Source organism: Physeter macrocephalus, unplaced genomic scaffold, assembly GCF_002837175.3.
Source record: "Physeter macrocephalus isolate SW-GA unplaced genomic scaffold, ASM283717v5 random_23, whole genome shotgun sequence".
NCBI lineage: Eukaryota > Metazoa > Chordata > Mammalia > Artiodactyla > Physeteridae > Physeter > Physeter macrocephalus.
This window is the reverse complement of record NW_021145307.1, coordinates 14,338-32,548: the sequence shown is the minus strand read 5'-3', so window position 1 is coordinate 32,548 and position 18,211 is coordinate 14,338. Positions and strand designations below refer to the sequence as shown.

The 18,211-nt window shown below is 55.6% G+C and overlaps 2 protein-coding genes across 4 annotated transcripts; one reads left to right on the top strand and one right to left on the bottom strand.

Moving 5' to 3' along the window:
• On the bottom strand, window positions 1-10,309 carry LOC102986634 (apoptosis-associated speck-like protein containing a CARD). 3 transcript variants are annotated; one of them, XM_028483344.2, is made up of 6 exons: window positions 10,220-10,309; window positions 8,051-8,176; window positions 5,328-5,366; window positions 1,994-5,175; window positions 1,710-1,766; window positions 1-1,348 (listed from the first exon to the last, which is right to left on the bottom strand). In XM_028483344.2, the coding sequence occupies exons 4-6, from the start codon at window positions 2,265-2,267 to the stop codon at window positions 1,092-1,094; spliced, it is 588 nt and encodes a 195-aa protein (XP_028339145.1). In that variant the 5' UTR covers window positions 2,268-5,175; window positions 5,328-5,366; window positions 8,051-8,176; window positions 10,220-10,309; the 3' UTR covers window positions 1-1,091. The 3 variants fall into 3 exon arrangements, with proteins under 3 accessions (XP_028339145.1, XP_007107499.2, XP_028339146.1); XM_007107437.4 differs by having other exon boundaries at window positions 1,994-2,317; XM_028483345.2 differs by lacking the exon at window positions 8,051-8,176 and having other exon boundaries at window positions 10,220-10,289.
• Window positions 10,231-18,205, top strand: TRIM72 (tripartite motif containing 72). The gene is made up of 6 exons (XM_028483343.2): window positions 10,231-10,620; window positions 13,324-13,419; window positions 13,510-13,740; window positions 14,558-14,580; window positions 15,483-15,601; window positions 16,495-18,205. The coding sequence occupies exons 1-6, from the start codon at window positions 10,231-10,233 to the stop codon at window positions 17,070-17,072; spliced, it is 1,437 nt and encodes a 478-aa protein (XP_028339144.1). The 3' UTR covers window positions 17,073-18,205.
• Window positions 18,206-18,211: the final 6 nt, after the last annotated feature.

The following is an 18,211-nucleotide window of genomic DNA, read 5'->3' as shown; positions in this document are numbered from 1 at the left end:
AAGTGTTAGACTGTGGGGTGGGGGGAAGGGGATAAACACTGCATCTGTTAATTCTTGTGTCCAGGGAGGGTGTTCCAAATGAAGCCTTCATACAGCTTTTTCATTCTGCTCTGGTCTGTCGTTGTGAATGGCACGCTTTGTACCCTCATGTGGATCGCCGAGTCTGATGATCTGACTCCTAAGGTATAGGATAGCTGGCCTCCTTGGGGCCTGCCTGTTGCTTTGCATCCACCCCCTGCAGGCCAGAAAGAATTTGGGTGCAAAGTGTACTCAGGATGTGGTCCTGGAATCTGGTTCCCTAACAGCCTCTGGAAAGGCTCCCTAAGTGCTGTGTTGTGGAAATAAATATTCCTATTTTCTTTTGTGGGCACAATTCCATCAAGAGAAGGGACAGCTACTAGAACTCATTTCCTGAAGTTGCTTTTGTGGTTGGCATGTTTCCTGGGCAAAGTGTAACCTATAACCTCTTGGAGCGGGTGGGAGGGAGCAGTGACGCCTGCTGGTGTCAGCGCCAGAAGGAACCCCAGGAATACTTGGTGGTTTGTGCTCTTTCCTGCTTAGATGATACTCTTGTCACTTCCCCTGAAAATGGCTCTCATTTTGCAATTTTTTTTCCTATGAAAAAGCAAAAGAGAAGCTTGGCAGACGAGTCTGTTTCTAAATGCATCTGTCAAGTCTGGCCCCCCACAGTTCCAGGCCCTTTGTACATATTTCTATTTTAATTTTTAGACCTTGGCCACAAGGCTAACTTGTGTTCACAGGTCTCAAGGGCAGACCCTCTGGGGTGGCATTAAGGGAGCCACCAAATGGTGAGTGAGGGACCATTCCATGGTGACTGAGGCAGGAAGGATGAAGTGTTTGGGGAGCCTGCTGCCCCAGGAACAGGCGGAAACTAGAGCTTCATCTGAGCTGCTGCGGCGCTTGGATATGTAGCTCAGCTCTGCATGAGCTTCTAGGCTGGAAGTAGGAAAACACACCCAAGTACAAGCTAGTTTTTCATATGTTATGTATATAAAAAAAATCAGAGACTCCAGGTAAGTTGGCTGGAACTGCCAGGGGTTGTCTATGGGACCGCTGCTGGGGAAGATGCCTCAGCTCTGCTCTAGGTCGACTACCAGGTAGGGCTGGGTGTCCCTCAGGGCCTGGAGGAGCAGGTCCTTGCAGGTCAGGTTCCAGGCTGGAGCAAAGCTGAAGAGCTTCCTCATCTTGGTAGGATTGGTGCGCTCCGCCCGCACTGTCTGGTACTGCTCCTCTGTCAGGACCTTCCCGTACAGGGCGTCCAGCACCCCATCCACGTCTGTGACCCGTGCAATGAGGGCCGCCCGATGCTGGTCCACAAAGTGCAGTGCTGGGGCGGGAGGGAGGAGAGGGGATGAGCTGGGACCAGGGTGGGGCTGGAGCCTGTCCCTCTTGAACACTAGGCTTGCTTTAGAAATTGCCCTGAATGCAATCCTAAGCGGTGGGGCTCAAGGTGGGCATGCCACCGGGACTCTACGTATAGTGGGATGAGTTTAACGTTGTCTCCCTTTCTCCTCCCAACCAGACTCAGCCCCAGGAGGTGTGTGAGTAGGTGGGTGGGAAGGGTTGGCCTAGCTTTGTGCTCTTTGGGTGCTCCTGGCCTTGGGACAAGAGATAGGCTGTGCAGGGGTACGGTGGGGCGGGGCTGGTGAGGTGCCCAGGTAGGTGAGGTTGGGCGTTGAAGGCTTTACCTGGCTTGGCCGCTGTCTGGGGAGGGGCCTTGATCCCGGCTGGCGTGGTTCCGGGGCCTGTAAGAAAATGTTAAGTGGTGTCTCCCAAGTGTTTCTGGGGTCGGGGGTCTCTTGGTCTGGAAGCCAAGGTCAGTACCAAGTGCGGGAAGCCTCCCCAGCAGGAGAAGATTTTATTAAAGGGTAGGAGAAAAAGGAAGCGGAAGCTCCGGGAGAGGCGAACTTTTGGGTTGGGAGGAGGGTGTAGAGGGGATACTGGTCTGGGCCTGTGGAGGGGGCGCACTCACCCTTGCGCAAGGTCTCCTGCAGCTGCTCCGCCACCTCCTGCATGCCGATGTTGCACAGCACGAGTACCGTGAGCTCGGCACCGTACGCCTCCAGATAATAGCTGACGAGCTTGTCGGTGAGGTCCATAGCATCCATGGGCAGCAGCGTCCCCCGTGGGATGCGTCCGTAGCCTTCGCGCAGTGGCACTGAAAGCAGCTTCATCTTGAACTTCTTGAACTCGTCAGCGGTCAGGTTCTCCAGCGCAGCCAGGATGGCATCACGCGTGCACCCCATGGCTCCTGGGGTCCCCTGCCGCAGCCACCGCTTCAGCTCACTCGGGCTGTCTGCCAAGCAGGAAGTCTGCTCTGGGGCGGGACCTGGAACTCCCCGCCTTCACTCCTGTCCCTGCCTCAGAACGTTGCCCTTGGGTGTTAGTCTCCTAACTAACGCGTTCCTTCCCTTTCTCTCCCGGCCATCGGGGGGCGCCCAGGTTGCATCCTTTGGCTGGTCTACGAGGTGGGACCCAGGAGACCCGGTGGAAAAGGGCTCATGGGTGGTGCCTGCCTCTCCAGGCTTGGACTAGGTAGCACAGATCAGGAACCTGGTTTATTGGAGCGCTAAGGCTTAAGAATCGTGGAATTTTGGAACCCTGAAATCTCCATGTTTCCTTAAACCTTAGCATCCTCTCTCCCTGTCAGGATCAGAATCATAGAATCCTAACAGCCATGTAGCTCCCCAAATTCCATGGGTAGAGATAACTGTGTGTGCTTTCTCTCTCCAAGCCTCAGTCTCCTTATCCATGAAATGGGGATAATAACACTCATTCACTTAGTAAATATTCCAGCATAACATGGGCTACCTGATGGTGCCTGAAACCTTGCCAAATGCTTCCTGGGAGAGCCAGGATTTGGTCCCCCAGGGACTGAATTTCTTGGGAAGTGATGATAAGAGACACTTGCAATGGTTGAGAAAATTCTTGACTGGAGGGAAAGTCATGGGAAGAGAGCTATTCTGGGGTCATGGGGCTTGACCCAGAAGAGCAGATGAAAGGTGGCTTGGGTTGGTGTAGGTTGGAGTGGGATGGCGTGGGTTGGCGTTGGAGGCCAAGCTGTGCCCAGAATCCTTAACTTGCCCTTAACACGGCTGGGAAGGCCCTGCTGTTCTGCCCCTGTGGACCTCGCCAGCCTTGTCTTGCATCACACCCTGACCACACTCCATCTCTGAGTCCCAACCACACTGGCCTCTCAGTTTCTCAAATGTGCCAGGCTCCTTTGCTTCTCCAAGCCTTTGCACATGCTATTCCCTCAACCTGGAGCTCTCTTCCCTCACTCTTTGCCTGACAAACTCTCAAGACTTTAGGTCTTAAGTTAAACGCTACTTCCTCTGGGAGACCAGGTTTAGAATCCCTCCAGTTCAAAACACTTGCTACTGATTTGTAGCTCTCATAGCAATTGTGACTAAATTGTAACTGAGTATGTTTAGGCACCCACCTCCCCACCAAAACATGAGCTCTATGACGGCAGGGACCTTGTCCGGTTCATTGCTGAATCTCCAACATCAAGAGTGCCTGGGACATAGTAGGTACTCAGTGAAGATTTCCTGAATGAAGGAATGACTGAGGCTGTGTTACCTGCAACACGTGTTCAAAAGCTTCCAGCAGAGTAGCAGGGCCCTGCTCCCCACCTGTGTGCGTGTTGCTCCACACAGGCTGGGTAGTACTATGTGCCGACATCCTTACCATGGGTGGCACTTGTGGCCCAGCGGCTAGTGTTCCCTGGCTCATGGCTGTTTATTATCGTGCCTCTTCACTGGTCTTCGTCCTTGCAGAATCTCCATGTCATTTTGTGCACTGTGGCCAGAAGGCTACATCTTCCTAGCCCACACATTGATGCTGTCCCTCCCCTGCTTGAAAACCTCCTGTGACCCCTTAGTGCCCCCAGAATCAAGTCTAAGCTCCTTGGCTTGGCCTTTAAGTCCCTTGCCTACTTCCTCGGCAGCACCTTCTACCCTGTGAGCCTCTGGACCTCTGCACATGCAGCACCTGCTCTCTGCTTGGCCTCTCTTCCCTCCTGGTCTGCTTGGTGAGTTCCTGCCTGTCCTCCTCCAACATGCATCAGGAGTCACTTTTCCTGAGAAATAAAAAAACTGAGCCCCTATGTATAGGCTGTGATCCTTCACATGCGTTATTTCTAACCCTTACCACAGTCCCTTTGGGATAGGGAATAGTAGCCCTATCGTACAAGTGAGAAGATTGAGGCTCAGAGAGGTTGAAGGACTTGCCCAGGGTCATATAGCTGAGGGATCATGCAGGTTGTCTGGTTAGCTTCTGCGTCTGGCCGCTGTCTACTCTTCCCAGTTGGCTTTTCTGTCATCTCTGTGCAAAATGAATTATTCCTTGGCCATGTCAGCTGGATGCCCCTATGATGCCTTTCTCACAGTGTTTATCACACAGTGTGTCTCGTCTGGTCACTCTGCTTTCCTCACCAGACCGAGGACCCTTTCAGGTCCACAGCACCCAGCACAGGGCTTGGCACAGATCCAGCCTTGATAAGCTTTCATGAAATGACAAAAGAATCCTAGAATCTAGAATCATAGAAACCTGCTCTTCTCACATTTGTTGGAATCTTAGAAGCTGTGGGTGTTTGATCCATGGAATTTAAAAAGCGATTGCCTGATTCAAACGGCACCCCTCCAAAAGAGCAGGGATCCCCTTGGCCATACATATGGCCATTGACTGCATCTCTTGAATTCTTGTTTGGATGGGGTGGCCTTGGCTTTACGTAAAACCAACGTAACGCATCTCAACGGAACTTTTGGGGCTGCAGGAAATGGCACCTTGGGGAGTGTGTGTCATGACGAGGAGAAGGTGGTCTCCTCCTCACACCTGGCTTCCTGGAAGCAGGGGAGCTGAGGATGTGTCGCGGTGTGACACGGTGCCCCTCCCCTTGTTCCTGCTTATCACCACGCAGGGCCCTTCCCCTTGGACCCAGCTTTGCCCCTGGCACCTGGCTCAGTCTCATTCTTGCTCACACACATTCAGACTGAGACACAGAAGATCCGGCTGTGATTTTTCGCCTGACATGCCTCAAAGCACACGCTAGCACTTCGGTGTGATGTCACAGGGAGCCAAGGGACGAGGGGCTGGAAGTGCAGGAGCGTCCTCTACTAGCAGTGGAAGCCTCACTCCTGCAGTGATTTCAGGCTGGAGGTCAGAGAGCACAAGTGACACCTTGTCAGGTCAGGTGGACATGCTCTATTGAGCCCACTGTAGACTCTCAGCTCAGAAGGAGAATCTATTTGATTCTAAAACGATGTATTAACTATATATAAAATAGATGAACAACAAGGACCTACCGTATAGCACAGGGAACTATATTCAATATCTTGTAATACCTATAATGGAAAAGAATCGGAAAAAGAATATATGTATACACACACGTATAACTGAATCGCTTTGCTGTACACCTGAAACACTGTAAATCAACTATACTTCAATAAAAAATAAAAATTTACAAATTAAAAAAAAGATGTACTAAGGACCTACTAGATGCCCAACCTCATGATAAGTGATGTGGGAGACTAATAATAGTAACGACAGCTTCCATTTTTCAAATTTACTGTTCCAGGCACTGTGCTAAGCACTTAACATGCATAATCTCATTTAATTCTCCCAACAACCCCATGAGGTAAGTGTGTCTATCCTACCTCACAGAGGAGGAAACTGAAGTTTTCAAAAATTCCTCTGGAAGACTGCACTGGTAGTACATGAGGAAATACAGACGGAGCCACCTGACTCCTGGGCCCAAATTCCAACCTACGTCCTCAAAGTCCCACTCTCTGGCTTCAGAAATTGACAAATTGCTTGGAGAGATAATGTATATGGAAATGTATGCCTCCTCCAGACTGTCCGAATATACCCTTAGGAGGGCGGATGTTGCAATACTAGGAATGATAATGTTAACTTCCTCCTCTTTGCAGAATGCTCAAGAAACTTACAAAGCACATTCAGAAGACTGTGGAATAGTGGGAAAAACAGGAGATGAGGGATATCAGACCCACTCAGGTTTGATTCCCAGACCCTCTATCTCTTAGCTGTGTGACTCAGGGCGGTCACAGCCCTTTTCTGGGGTCTGCACTCGCCAGCGCATAGGGAATGAATGCTCTGAGAAGGACAGTGGCTTCTCTAGGGTACCCCAGGGAGGTAGACTCAGAGCCAGCTCGTTCTTGGAGACTGCAGGGCTGTTTCCTCCTGCGGAGTTGAGGAATAGGAGCCCTGGGCAACTCTCTGGGAAGCCGTGGTAATCCCTTCTACCTGGGCCCCCCTTTTCTGGGGGAAGTACTCCGAGTTCTGAGCTTTGACTCCTAGCAGGAAAGAACCTCCGGGTCTCCCCTCGGGCCCACTTTCTTGCCCCCTGGACTAGGCCAGACCAGTTGTTGGTGGTAAGATGCTTCCGGGGTGTGATCCGACACCTCTACCCCCCAACAAAAGTAGCTGATTGCTGGAGCCAGATTGTACCTCCTGGGGTCAGAAGACCATAGACTGCCAGGACATTGGGCAAGTCATTTAATCTCTTATGCCTCATGGCTTCCTGTTAAGATAGGAAAAATGATGGGGTTGTTATGAGGTTATAAATGAGGTTATGAGGTTATAAATGGATTGAGAATTGTGAAGTGCTTGGAACAGGCCTGGCACAGAGTAGGTGCTTTTGTCATTGTTAAAGTTTCTTAGCTTCAGTTTCCGAATCTGTGAAGTGGGGATGATGTTATTGACCTTACAGGGCTGTAGGGAAGGTTCGCTGGAACAATTAGTAGTAATAATTGTAATAATACCAATAACAACATTTATTGAACATCTTCCACGGGCCTGGCATTATTCTAAAAGCTTTCTATGAATTAGCTTGTTGAATCTTCATAACGATCCAATAGTCTCGATAATAATCCTGACATGATCCCCATTTTCCAGATGAGAAAATCAGGTTGATCAAGGTCACATGACGAGGAAAAAGCAGCCAAGATTTGAACCTAGTGGTGGCAGTCACTGCTTCCTAAGTCCTTGGGTGCCAGCATGCTGTCCTTGCTGTTTATCTAGTATATTATCTAGTTTCATCCTCATAACAACCCTACAGGGATGGTATTATTATCCTACTTATATTGTAGCTGAAGATGCTGCAGCCCAAAAAGGTAGGTGATCTTTCTGGGGGCACCCAGCATGAGTTTGTGACACCAGCATTCAGATCCTGCATCTGCAGGGGCCCCGATCGGGGGATTTCTGGCTTCTCTTTGCATTTATCTAATACAAGGAGTTCTCACCTCCCATGGCACTTACCACTCCAGCCGTTGGGAAGCTCTCCCTTAGGACAAGCTGAAATCTGCCCCCTCTGAGTTCTGGGCCTCAGCAATACTAGTCCTCACCTCCTCCTCCCCTGGACATGCATGGTTTTGGGCCCCTTCTTGTCCTCCACCCTGCTGTAGATGATCTATGTCCCTTTCATGGGTCAGAGGTCAGATCTGGCCCATCTACAGAAAGGGATTGAGTTGAGTGTCACCTCCCTTTCCTGGGCACCCACTCCTAGTGACCACAACCTTCAGCCCTAGCCTGGTAGGGGTGGAAACTTCAGGTGAGATCTACATTCAGGATGTTGACTTTTTGAACCGAAATGAAGTGGCTAGTGGTTTCAGAGACCAGCTCCAGATGTGCTCTCATCCCCACCTGCCTCCTGTTTGGGGAAGTGGAACCTCTCTGGATTTCTCAGGGTTCCGGTAAAAAGCCCTACCTTCCTGAGACTCTTCATGTAACCAGAATCCTTCATATAACCAGGATTAATTGCTCTAATCCAAAATAGTGATAAAACCTCACTTATCTCTTCCCGATAGGCCCAAATCATTACAGCCCAAACAAAGGTCCTAGGTTAAGACCCCAAGGTGCCAGGAAGCCTGGAGCAGCTCCCTCAGCGGGCCAGCATGAAGCATGCAAGAACTTCAAGTGTTCAAGAAGGAATGAGCCCCAGAAATCAGAGACAAGTCATAAAAGCAGAGGTGTGCTAGGAGCTATCTGACTCCTGGGGAGATTTATTTACTTGCCAAAAAGTTGGAGTAAGAAGACTTTAAGGGGGGCTTCCCTGGTGGTCCAGTGGTTAAGACTCCACACTTCCATTGCAGGGGCCACGGGTTCGATTCCTGGTCAGGAGCTAAGATTCCTCATGCTGCAAGGCGTGGCCAAAAAAAAAAAAAAAAGAAGAAGACTTTTAAGGAGGGAAGGGGGACAGCTGCTTCCTTCTCCTTTATAAGCAGGGAAAATAATTCTTCCTTGATTCTCACCTATGGGGTGTCTGGCTACTCTCATGGGACAATTGACCTGGCCCTTGTCGAAGCTCAGACTAACAGAGATGGAGAGTGGTCGAGGGAGAAATGAACAAATCCAGGAAAAGGCTGAGAGGCCAGAAGAGAAGGACAGAGTGAGTCTCTATGTTTATTCATTCACTAAGTATTTACTGAGCACCTGCTGTGTGCCACAGACTTTGTTCAAAGTTGGAGATGAGCAGTGAACAAAATTTATATTCTGGTAGGAGGAGACAGACAAGAAACCAACAAGTAAAATATATCATGTGTCAGATCGTGATAAATGTTATGGAGAAAAATAAAAAGGGGAAGGGAGATGTGAGATTTAAAATCAGGGAGTTAGGAAAAGCCCCACTGAAAAAGTGACATGGGGTAAAGATCTGAGGGAGGAGTGGGAGGCAGCCACGCAATAACTGGGGTTTGAAAGTGTTCCAGGCAGAGGGGAGAGAAATGCAAAGGCCGAGGCGGTACGTGGGCCTCTCGCTGCTGTGGCCTCTCCCATTGCGGAGCACAGGCTCCGGACGCGCAGGCTCAGCGGCCACGGCTCACGGGCCCAGCCGCTCCGCCGCGTGTGGGATCCTCCCGGACCGGGGAACGAACCCGTGTCCCCTGCATCGTCAGGCGGACTCTCAACCACTGCGCCACCAGGGAAGCCCAGGACTTTGGTTTTTAAATTGAGATTTGAAGGATAAGCCTTGAGGCTCTCGGCCGCAGGCTCTGGATCTAGTTCATTCATTTATTCAGCTGTCCCTCTATCTATCACTCATTTTCCAAGTGCTTAGGGAGGCCCACTTTGCCCGACAGCTTGTGCTGAGCACTGGAGACACCAACAGGTAAAAGGCTCTCCCCTCAGCCCTGCAGGAAGAAAAACTTTCAGGGTTGGGGGAGGTTCTGTTCTCCCGCATGTGGAAATAATACTGCCGGTGTGACTCTGGAGAGCCTTAAGCTTGGGGAATAAGTGGGTGACAAACTGGGGAGGGGGCCACAGGCAGGGAACGGGGGAGGCTGGAGAGTGCGGAGGTCGGCGGGGTGAGGGAGAAAGGGGAGACTCCCTCCAATCATGCTTCTGTCTTTTCCGTGGTGTGAGAGGCCCTGTCTCTCGGCTGGCTCTGGCTCCAGGCTGGGCAGGGGAGAGGACAGTGGGATGGGCCAGGACAGGTGGCCTTGACATGTGATGCTTGTCTGCTGACTGCTCAGTCTTCACTTTTAGAACGGTTTCCAGAAGTGATGGAAGGGGATGGGCAGGGCAGCTAAATATAGTCCTGGGGCCAGAGCTCAGTCTGGGAGGGTCTGTCTGCTATTCAATGCGGGCCCATCACCCGTGGTGTCCCTTGTCCTCGCTCTGAGCTTGGTGCTTTCTTCTCATCTGTCTTCAGACACAGCTCTGACCCACCTACAGTTAGGCCTGACCTTGACTGGGCCTCTTGCAAGTCTCTTTTTGTCCAAGACCTCCAACCAGACCTGTGAGTCCTGCGGGTCCTGCCGGCCTGGGGATATGGGGGAGGGGCGGGCTTCGGGCCCTGGAGAGGTGAGAGGAGGGGAGGGGGGAGGGGCGCTGGAGAATCTGGGGTTGGGGCTGAGGCCTGGGGCTAAGTCGGGGGAAGGACAGTGCGTAAGGCCGTGTTTGCAACCCAGCCTCGTGTTTAGGAACTGGGATTGAGACCGGGTCCCTGGTAGGGGCTATCTGGGGGGCTGGGGCTGAGAACCGCAGCTGAGGCTGCCTTTGGGACTGAGAGGGAGTCCCCTTCCCTCCCTTGGCCAGAACCAGAGTCCCTTCCTGTTTGAGATGAGAGGCCTCTATAGACTGGGGCTGCTCCCTGTGGGGCTGCCAACCCGGCCTGGGGCTGGGGCTGGTGCTGGCCCGGGACTGTGGCTCCGCTGAGCCTCCCTGACCGACACCTCCTTACCCAGGCCCGCAATGTCGGCTGCACCCGGCCTCCTGCACCAGGAGCTGTCCTGTCCGCTGTGCCTGCAGCTGTTCAACGAGCCTGTGACAGCCGAGTGCGGCCACAGCTTCTGCCGCGCCTGCCTGGGCCGCGTGGCAGGGGAGCCGGCGGCGGACGGCACGGTGCTCTGCCCGAGCTGCCAGGCACCCACGAGGCCGCAGGCGCTCAGCACCAACCTGCAGCTGGCGCGTCTGGTGGAGGGGCTGGCGCAGGTGCCGCAGGGCCACTGCGAGGAGCACCTAGACCCGCTGAGCATCTACTGCGAGCAGGACCGCGTGCTCGTGTGCGGCGTGTGCGCCTCGCTCGGTTCGCACCGCGGCCACCGCCTGCTGCCCGCCGCCGAAGCCCATGCGCGCCTCAAGGTGCGAGGCCGGGCGGCCTCCGGTGGGGGGCGGGGGCGGATGGGGTTGTTGGACGGGTCGGGGCCGGGCCGATCGAGCCTCTTGAGCTTCAGGGCCCCGGGCGCCTGGAGTTGCCGGGTACGCTGGCGGGGCGGGGCGGCTAGGGAATGGGGGCGCTGATGAGCTGAAGGCGGAGCTTGGCGGAGACCCGAGCCTTGAAGAGGCGCTCGGAGACCCGCCTCGGCGGGACAGGCGCGCCAGCTGGACCGCGCCGGAGATGCGGGGGACTCAGCCACAGGGCGGAGTCTGCGGAGCTGGGGGTTGAGCGAGGACTGAGTCGGTGCCCGCGGCCCAGGCGCGCAGGCTCTGCTGCTGGGCACAGGCCCGGGTAAGAGGGGCGGGGCTGGCCGGGGCGGGGCGTGGTGCTGGGCGGGGCGGGCACACAGCTGCTGGGCGGTGGCCCCCGCCCCCTGCGCCCCTGGAGCAGCCGAGCTTGTGCGGGCCTGACCGTCACCAGATGTGGCCTAATCCAAGGGGACCCGGGAGGCCAAGGCACACCTGGGTACGCACCTCTGTGCACAGGCCCAGGTTGGCACCGAGACCCAAGTCCAGGCTGTTACTGTGATTGGAGCTGGAAGTTCCGAACGCTTCCAGAACCCACACACAGTTGTGCGCCCCGAGGTTGGCGATCTCCACGGAAGCCCAGCAAAGATACCCAGACATTGGCAAATGGGGACACAGGCACACGTTGGCTCAGCTGTCATACGTATGGCAAATCACACGCATGCAGCTACAGGAGGTTTTATGTATACACAGGCCCAAGGAGGTCTGTCATGAAGCATTTATAGGGTTGTTGGAAGGATCAACGACAGGTGCAGGGGCGGGAGGAGGCGGGGTCTGGAGGCATGGAGCGGTGCTCCGTCTCCGTCTCCGCGGTGCAGAAGCTGCCACCGTCTTCTCGTGCTGCTGCTTGGGTGGGTGGGTAATCTTTGCCCACAAACATCAGCGTTGCAATGCACTTCTCCTTGGCCTCCAGACTCCTAGAGGGGGTAGTCCCCGCCCTGAGGCTGGTATTCGAGGGCCCCAGTCTCCCCCAGGGGCCCAACTTCACCATACCTGCGGCTTCAGCCTTGCACAGTCCAGCTCGGTGCTGGCTGGTGGTCCCTAACCCAGTGCAGGATCCTCCGCCATCCAGGAGCCCTCCCTACCCAGGCTCACCTCTGCTGATAACCACAGAACTCCCATTCTTATTCATCTTTATCTGCGAAGAGAGAACAGAGTCCGTGAAATGGGACAGGGCACCAGGCAGCCTAGGAGCCTCGAGGGGGCAGGTGGGGTGGGATACAGTCTGCCAGGGTCTGTACCAGCCCAACCCTAAGCCGCAGGGAGGGGCTGGCTGGAGGTCTGAAATGGGGATCCCTGGAAGGAGCCTGAAGGAGGAGCGGGGCAGGAAGCCTGGGGTGGGACTGAACACCTGGGTCCTTGGGGAGGAAGAGGGGCTGGGTCCAGAGACCATGTGCCAGACCCAAGTATGGTTGAATGGGATCTGCTGGGTGAGGGGGACACTCACGACCCCCTGAAGCCGTGCTGCCTCCTCCTGCACGCCTCGGAGTAGAAGGAGACAAGCCTGTCGGTAAGATGCACCACACACCACGTCGTGGAGCGCTGCTCCCCACACCTCCTCACTGCGGGATGTTCCGAAAGTCTCTGTGCAGCCCGCAGCTTCTAGGGTGGCATTGTGCTTGGTCCCCATGGCTCAGCCCTTCTGCCCATGAACCTCGGACGGCTGAGAGCCACCAGGCCCACCCTGTCCTGCAGCAGGCAGGGCTGTGGCCCTGCAGGACGTCTGGGGGAGGAGACTGACCTGGCGGCTGGCCACGGGAGCCCATGGTCCAATTCCGGTGGGGATTCATCAGCAAACAGTGCCTAGAGGATTCTCCTAGCTTCCTTTAGGGGGAGGTGGGAAGGAGGCTGCCAATTTGTCCCAACCAGAGGTGAGGTGGGGATGCCTGTTCCCATTCTGCAGAAGAGCAAACTGAGGCTGGAAGCCCTGGAGGCATGGCTGATTCCAGGGCCATGGGTCTGATTCCAGGGCCGTGCACCTCCCAGCAAACAGTGGCTTTGGCTGGAGGTAGAGGAACTCCCCTACCCCTGCATTTCAGGAATCACAAACGGACAGACCTAGAATAGGAGCTGACCCACAGATATGTTTGGTTCATCCACGCAGAAGACGTTTTTATTAAAATGTCTACCCCCAGAGCCCACTGGTGTGCAGGGAGGCTGCTTAGGGTGTTTTGCTAAGGTTCTGCTTTTAGGTATAGGGAGCAGGCCAGGAATAGGAGGAGGCTGCATTTCTTCTTTACGCATCCTCTGCTCACCGCTGAAACCTGCTGTGTGCAAAGCCCCTGCCCCTCCAGCGGAGGAGACCAAACCACGTTTGTGATTTATCATCCTTACAAAGACCTGTGCTGGGGGGCCGTCTGCTGAGGGGATGGAATCAGGGAAGGAAGGCAAGGCTAGGGAGGACTTACCTAGCCAGACAACAGGAGGGTGAAGCATTCTAGACCTCAGAACCAGTACCGGCAAGGGCTTGAGACCAGCGGGTGTGTATGGTAAGATGCCAGGCTGGCTGGAAGAGAAGCTGGCGCTGAGGCTGAGCCCGAAGGAGCAGGTTAAGTGGGGGAGGTGGGCAGCAACATCACTTCTTTATGTCTCACACCCCAGACGCAGCTCCCACAGCAGAAGCTGCAGCTGCAGGAGGCGTGTATGCGGAAGGAGAAGAGTGTGGCCGTGCTGGAGCATCAGCTGGTGGAGGTGGAGGTGAGGGGCTCCGCACAGCAGAGAGCCCGGGGACTGGGGGTCTAGGCTGGGGGTCCCCAGCCAAATGTTTTTGTCTGTCTGTCCCCACAGGAGACAGTGCGTCAGTTCCGGGGGGCCGTGGGAGAGCAGCTGGGCAAGATGAGGTTGTTCCTGGCTGCACTGGAGGGCTCCTTGGACCGTGAAGCTGAACGTGTACGGGGTGAGGCAGGGGTAGCCTTGCGGCGGGAGCTGGGGAGCCTGAACTCTTACCTGGAGCAGCTGCGGCAGATGGAGAAGGTGCTGGAGGAGGTGGCAGACAAGCCACAGACTGAGTTCCTCATGGTGAGCACTGGATGGCTTTCCTCTCTGCCCCTCAGCCAGGGTTCAGGTCTCAGAGACCTCATTCCATTGTTAGGCAGGGACCCTGAGGTCCAGAGAGGGGCAGGGGCGAGCCAGGGTCACACACTGAGGAGGGGTGCACGCCAAGATGGCCATTATGGTTGTTTAAGTTGGGCACTGCACAAGGACCCTATATCTAAGTGGGCACCATTCATGTCGTAGATATTGTAGGTCTGCATATTTATTAGGACAATTTTTTTACCAGGTGGAATTAGTTTCTTGAGGAAGGGGGTACCTTTTTCTTTTTTTAAATTTAAAAAAATTATTTGTATTTATTTTATTTTTGGCTGGGTTGGGGCTTCGTTGCTACATGTGGGCTTTCTCTAGTTGTGGTGAGCGGGGGCTACTGTTTGTTATGGTGCGCGGGCTTCTCATTGCGGTGGCTCCCCTCGTTGCTCTAGGCACGCGGGCTCAGTAGTTGTGGCTCGCGGGCTCTAGAGCGCAGGCTTAGTGGTTGTGGCACACGGGCTTAGTTGCTCCGCGGCATGTGGGATTTTCCCGGCCCAGGGCTTGAACCCGTGTCCCCTGCATTGGCAGGCAGATCCTTAACCACTGGGACACCAGGGAAGTCCCAGGAGGGTACTTTTTTCTAATTCGCACAGAGGTAAAGGGCTAAGGGCGACCTTGAATTCTTGGTTTCTTTTGTCTGTCTGATTCTTCCTGGTCCCACACTCAGCATTTCTGTGGTCCACCCCGCCCTCAGAAGTCCCCAGTGTCCCCACTGCCTGCTCAGCTCCATTCTCTTGTTCTCTCTTTCCAGAAATACTGCCTGGTGACCAGCAGGTGAGATCAACCTGGCCCTGCCCCCTTTCCCACTTTGCCCTTGTCTGCCAGGGACACTGGCTGGCTCACCCTCTACTCCCATTCAGTCCACTGCGATTCCCCGGCACTCTGTGTGGATGTAGAAAAGAACCCAACCTGTCCTTCTCCTCAGGGACCTCCCAGACTGGTCCTGGAGACAGACAGGGACACAGGACACAGGAATCACTGAGTGCTGCCGTGGAGAGGAAGGGGTGGCCAGGGCAGGTTTTCCGGAGGTGTGCATTGTAGAGTTGGATGCTGAAGGAGTGAACAGGAGTTGGCCAGGTTAAAGGGCTGGTGGAAGAGCATTGCAGGCAGAGGGAAGGGCAGTGCAAACCGCTAAGAGGGAGGGAAGGTGAAGCTGGTGAGGCAGGTGGGGCCCAACTGTGAAGGGCGGAGGAGCTGCACCTTATCCTAACAGAAGGCTTTAAAAAAATTCTAGTAAAATATGCATAACATAAAATTTACCATTTTAACTTTTTTTTTTTGTTTTTGGCGCGGCTTGCGAGATCTTAGTTTCCTAACCAGGGATCGGCAGTGAAAGCATAGAATCCTAACCACTGGACCGCCAGGGAATTCCCCATTTTAACCTTTTTTTTTTTTTTTTAGTGGCATTTTAAGTTCAGTGGCATTAAGTACATTCATGCTGTTGTGTAACCATCACCACCATCCACCTCCACAACTTTTTCATCTTCCCCAACTGAAACACCAACAGAGGAGTTTTAAGCCAGGGTGTGATGGGGTGGGGCTGGTGTGGGGGGGACCCTGGAACTCCACCACAGCACGCGTCCTCCTCTCTTCTGGGTACTCCAGCTTGCCCTCCCCCCACCCCGTGCCTCCTCCAGGAAGTCCCTTCACACACACCTCCCCCCATCCCCCCCCAGGCTGCAGAAGATCCTGGCAGAGTCACCACCACCTGCCCGTCTGGACATCCAGCTGCCCGTCATCTCGGATAACTTCAAATTCCAGGTGTGGAGGAAGATGTTCCGAGCTCTGATGCCAGGTACCGGGAGGGTCTCGCTCTGGGTTTGCGTTTGTAACTGTGTGGTTGATGGGAGGCTCCGGCCACGTACAGAGAGGCCTCCCAGTCCCAGCTGGGGAGGTCATCCAAGAAGGGCCCCTTTCCCTCGGGGTTTCCCTGCACCTTCATAACCTGTGCTCAGAGAAGGATCTGAAAGGGCATGGGGTTTTCAGGTGGGTGACTGACATGGTGAGGCCACTGCTTACTGCCGGCAGCAGGGGAGGCTGGGGCCCGGGTTTGAGCCCTGCGTGATCCTTGGCCCGTCCCTGCCCCTGTTGGCCAGTGGAGACAATGATCCCTGCTAACTGGGGGCTGAGGACCTGCAGAGATGGAACCCTGCGGTCAGACACTGACTCTGGCCTGTGGCTGGGAAGGCCCAAGGGCTCAGCCTCCTCTCCCCAATAGCTAAAGCACATTGGGGTGCTACAGGTTACAGAGCTCCAGGACACGTACACAAGGCTGGTGCAGCCTTCACTGGTGGGAACGGAGGGACCTCCATTTTATCCAAGAGACGACTAAGGCCCAGAGACTGGATCAAGACTGAGGTCACACAGTGGGGCGAGGTAGGGACTGGCCTAGGACCAGGCTTCCTGACCATCTCCTGCTCTGGGGCCTTAGACGGCGAGTGACATGCCTTGTGTCAACTTAATCCTGCCCACAGCCCTGGAAGGAGGCAGTTATGGCCTCGTTTTATAGCTGAACCATCTGCAGCCCTGAGAGGTGTGGTCTTTGGCCCCCACCAGTAAGCAGAGAGGGGCTCAGTTCCCAGAGGTGCCGGGAGGATTAGAGGAGACGAAGCTGGCCCACAGGTGGGCGGGCAGAAGGCTCTCGGGAGCCACACCCGCAGGGCCTGACCCTCCTCCCTCCGGTGGCAGCGCTGCAGGAGCTGACCTTTGACCCGAGCACGGCCCACCCAAGCCTGGTGCTGTGCGCCTCGGGCCGCCGCGTGGAGTGCTCGGAGCAGAAAGCGCCGCCTGCCGGAGAGGACCCGCGCCAGTTCGACAAGGCCGTGGCGGTAGTGGCGCACCAGCTGCTCTCCGAGGGCGAGCACTACTGGGAGGTGGAGGTGGGCGACAAGCCGCGCTGGGCGCTGGGCGTGATCGCGGCCCAGGCCGGTCGCCGCGGCCGGCTGCAGGCGGTGCCCTCGCAGGGGCTCTGGCTGCTCGGGCTGCGCGAAGGCAAGACCCTGGAGGCTCACGTCGAGGCTAAGGAGCCCCGCGCCCTGCGCACCCCGGAGAGGCGGCCGACGCGCATCGGGATCTACCTGAGCTTCTGCGATGGCGTCCTCTCCTTCTACGACGCCAGCGACCCCGACGCGCTCGAGCTGCTCTTCGCCTTCCACGAGCGCCTGCCCGGGCCTGTGTACCCCTTCTTCGACGTGTGCTGGCACGACAAGGGCAAGAACACTCAGCCGCTGCTGCTCGTGGGGCCCGACGGCGGCGGCGAGGCCTGAGCCGCCCGCCGGCTTTGGGGAGGGGTGCGGGGCCCTGCCGGCCTGGAAGGAGAGACGGGTCGGGTTGCCGGGCTTGAAGGCAGGGTGGAGGGGGCTGGGGACCGGGGACTCCAAGCGTTCTGAGAACTTTGGGGTTGGCATGAACAGGGGACTGCCAGCCAGGGGTTGGGGTGGTGGTGGGAAAGGGAGATCTGAATTCAGGTCAGTGGGGGGACTTCCACTCGGGGAACCAGGAAAGCCCAAGGGTTCTGGGAAGAAACAGACTGAGGAAGGGTCAGGGGGCTTGGGGAGAATTGCGGGGAGGAGCTGGAGAACTCTGTAGAGCAGCGGTCCCCAACCTTTTTGGCACCAGGGACCGGTTTCGTGGAAGACAATTTTTCCACGGATGGGGGGCGGGGGCGGGGGTTTGGGGGACGGTTCAGGCGGTAATGCCAGCGATGGGGAGCGATAAGGAGCGCAGATGAAGCTGCAGCTGGCTTGCCCGCAGCTCACCTCCCGCTGTGCGGCCCCGGTTCCTAACAGGCCACAGACTGCCACCGGTCCGTGGCCCTGGGGGTTGGGGAGCCCTGCTGTAGAGTAAGGAGCCCCTGCAGCCTTACACTCCGCTCCCCCTTGGGGGCCTCCGCTGCCAGGGTCCAGACTCACTGCAGCAAGAGGCCTTCCACTTGGTGATTCCCCAGCTGGAGCATGCATCAATATCACCTTTTCAAAGCACCTCACGGTTCTGGTTCAGCACGCCAGGGCAGGTCAAAAATGTGCCTTTCTAACAAGTCCGCAGGGGACGCTGATGCTACAGGTCACAAGCAGGATCACACCTGAAGCGTTGCGGACTTAGCTATCCTTCTGTTCCGTCAGCTCTCTGTTATAGAGAGTCAGTTATCACATAGCTATCAGCTATGAGGCATAGAAAACCCAAAACATATTCCTCCATGCAACAGCTGTTTAAAAACTGCCAGAGCGCTTCCCTGGTGGCACAGTGGTTAAGAATCCACCTGCCAATGCAGGGGACAAGGGTTCGAGCCCTGGTCCGGGAAGATCCCACATGCCGCGGAGCAACTAAGCCCGTGCGCCACAACTACTGAGCCTGCGCTCTAAAGCCCGCGAGCCACAACTACTGAAGCCCGCGGGCCTAGAGCCTG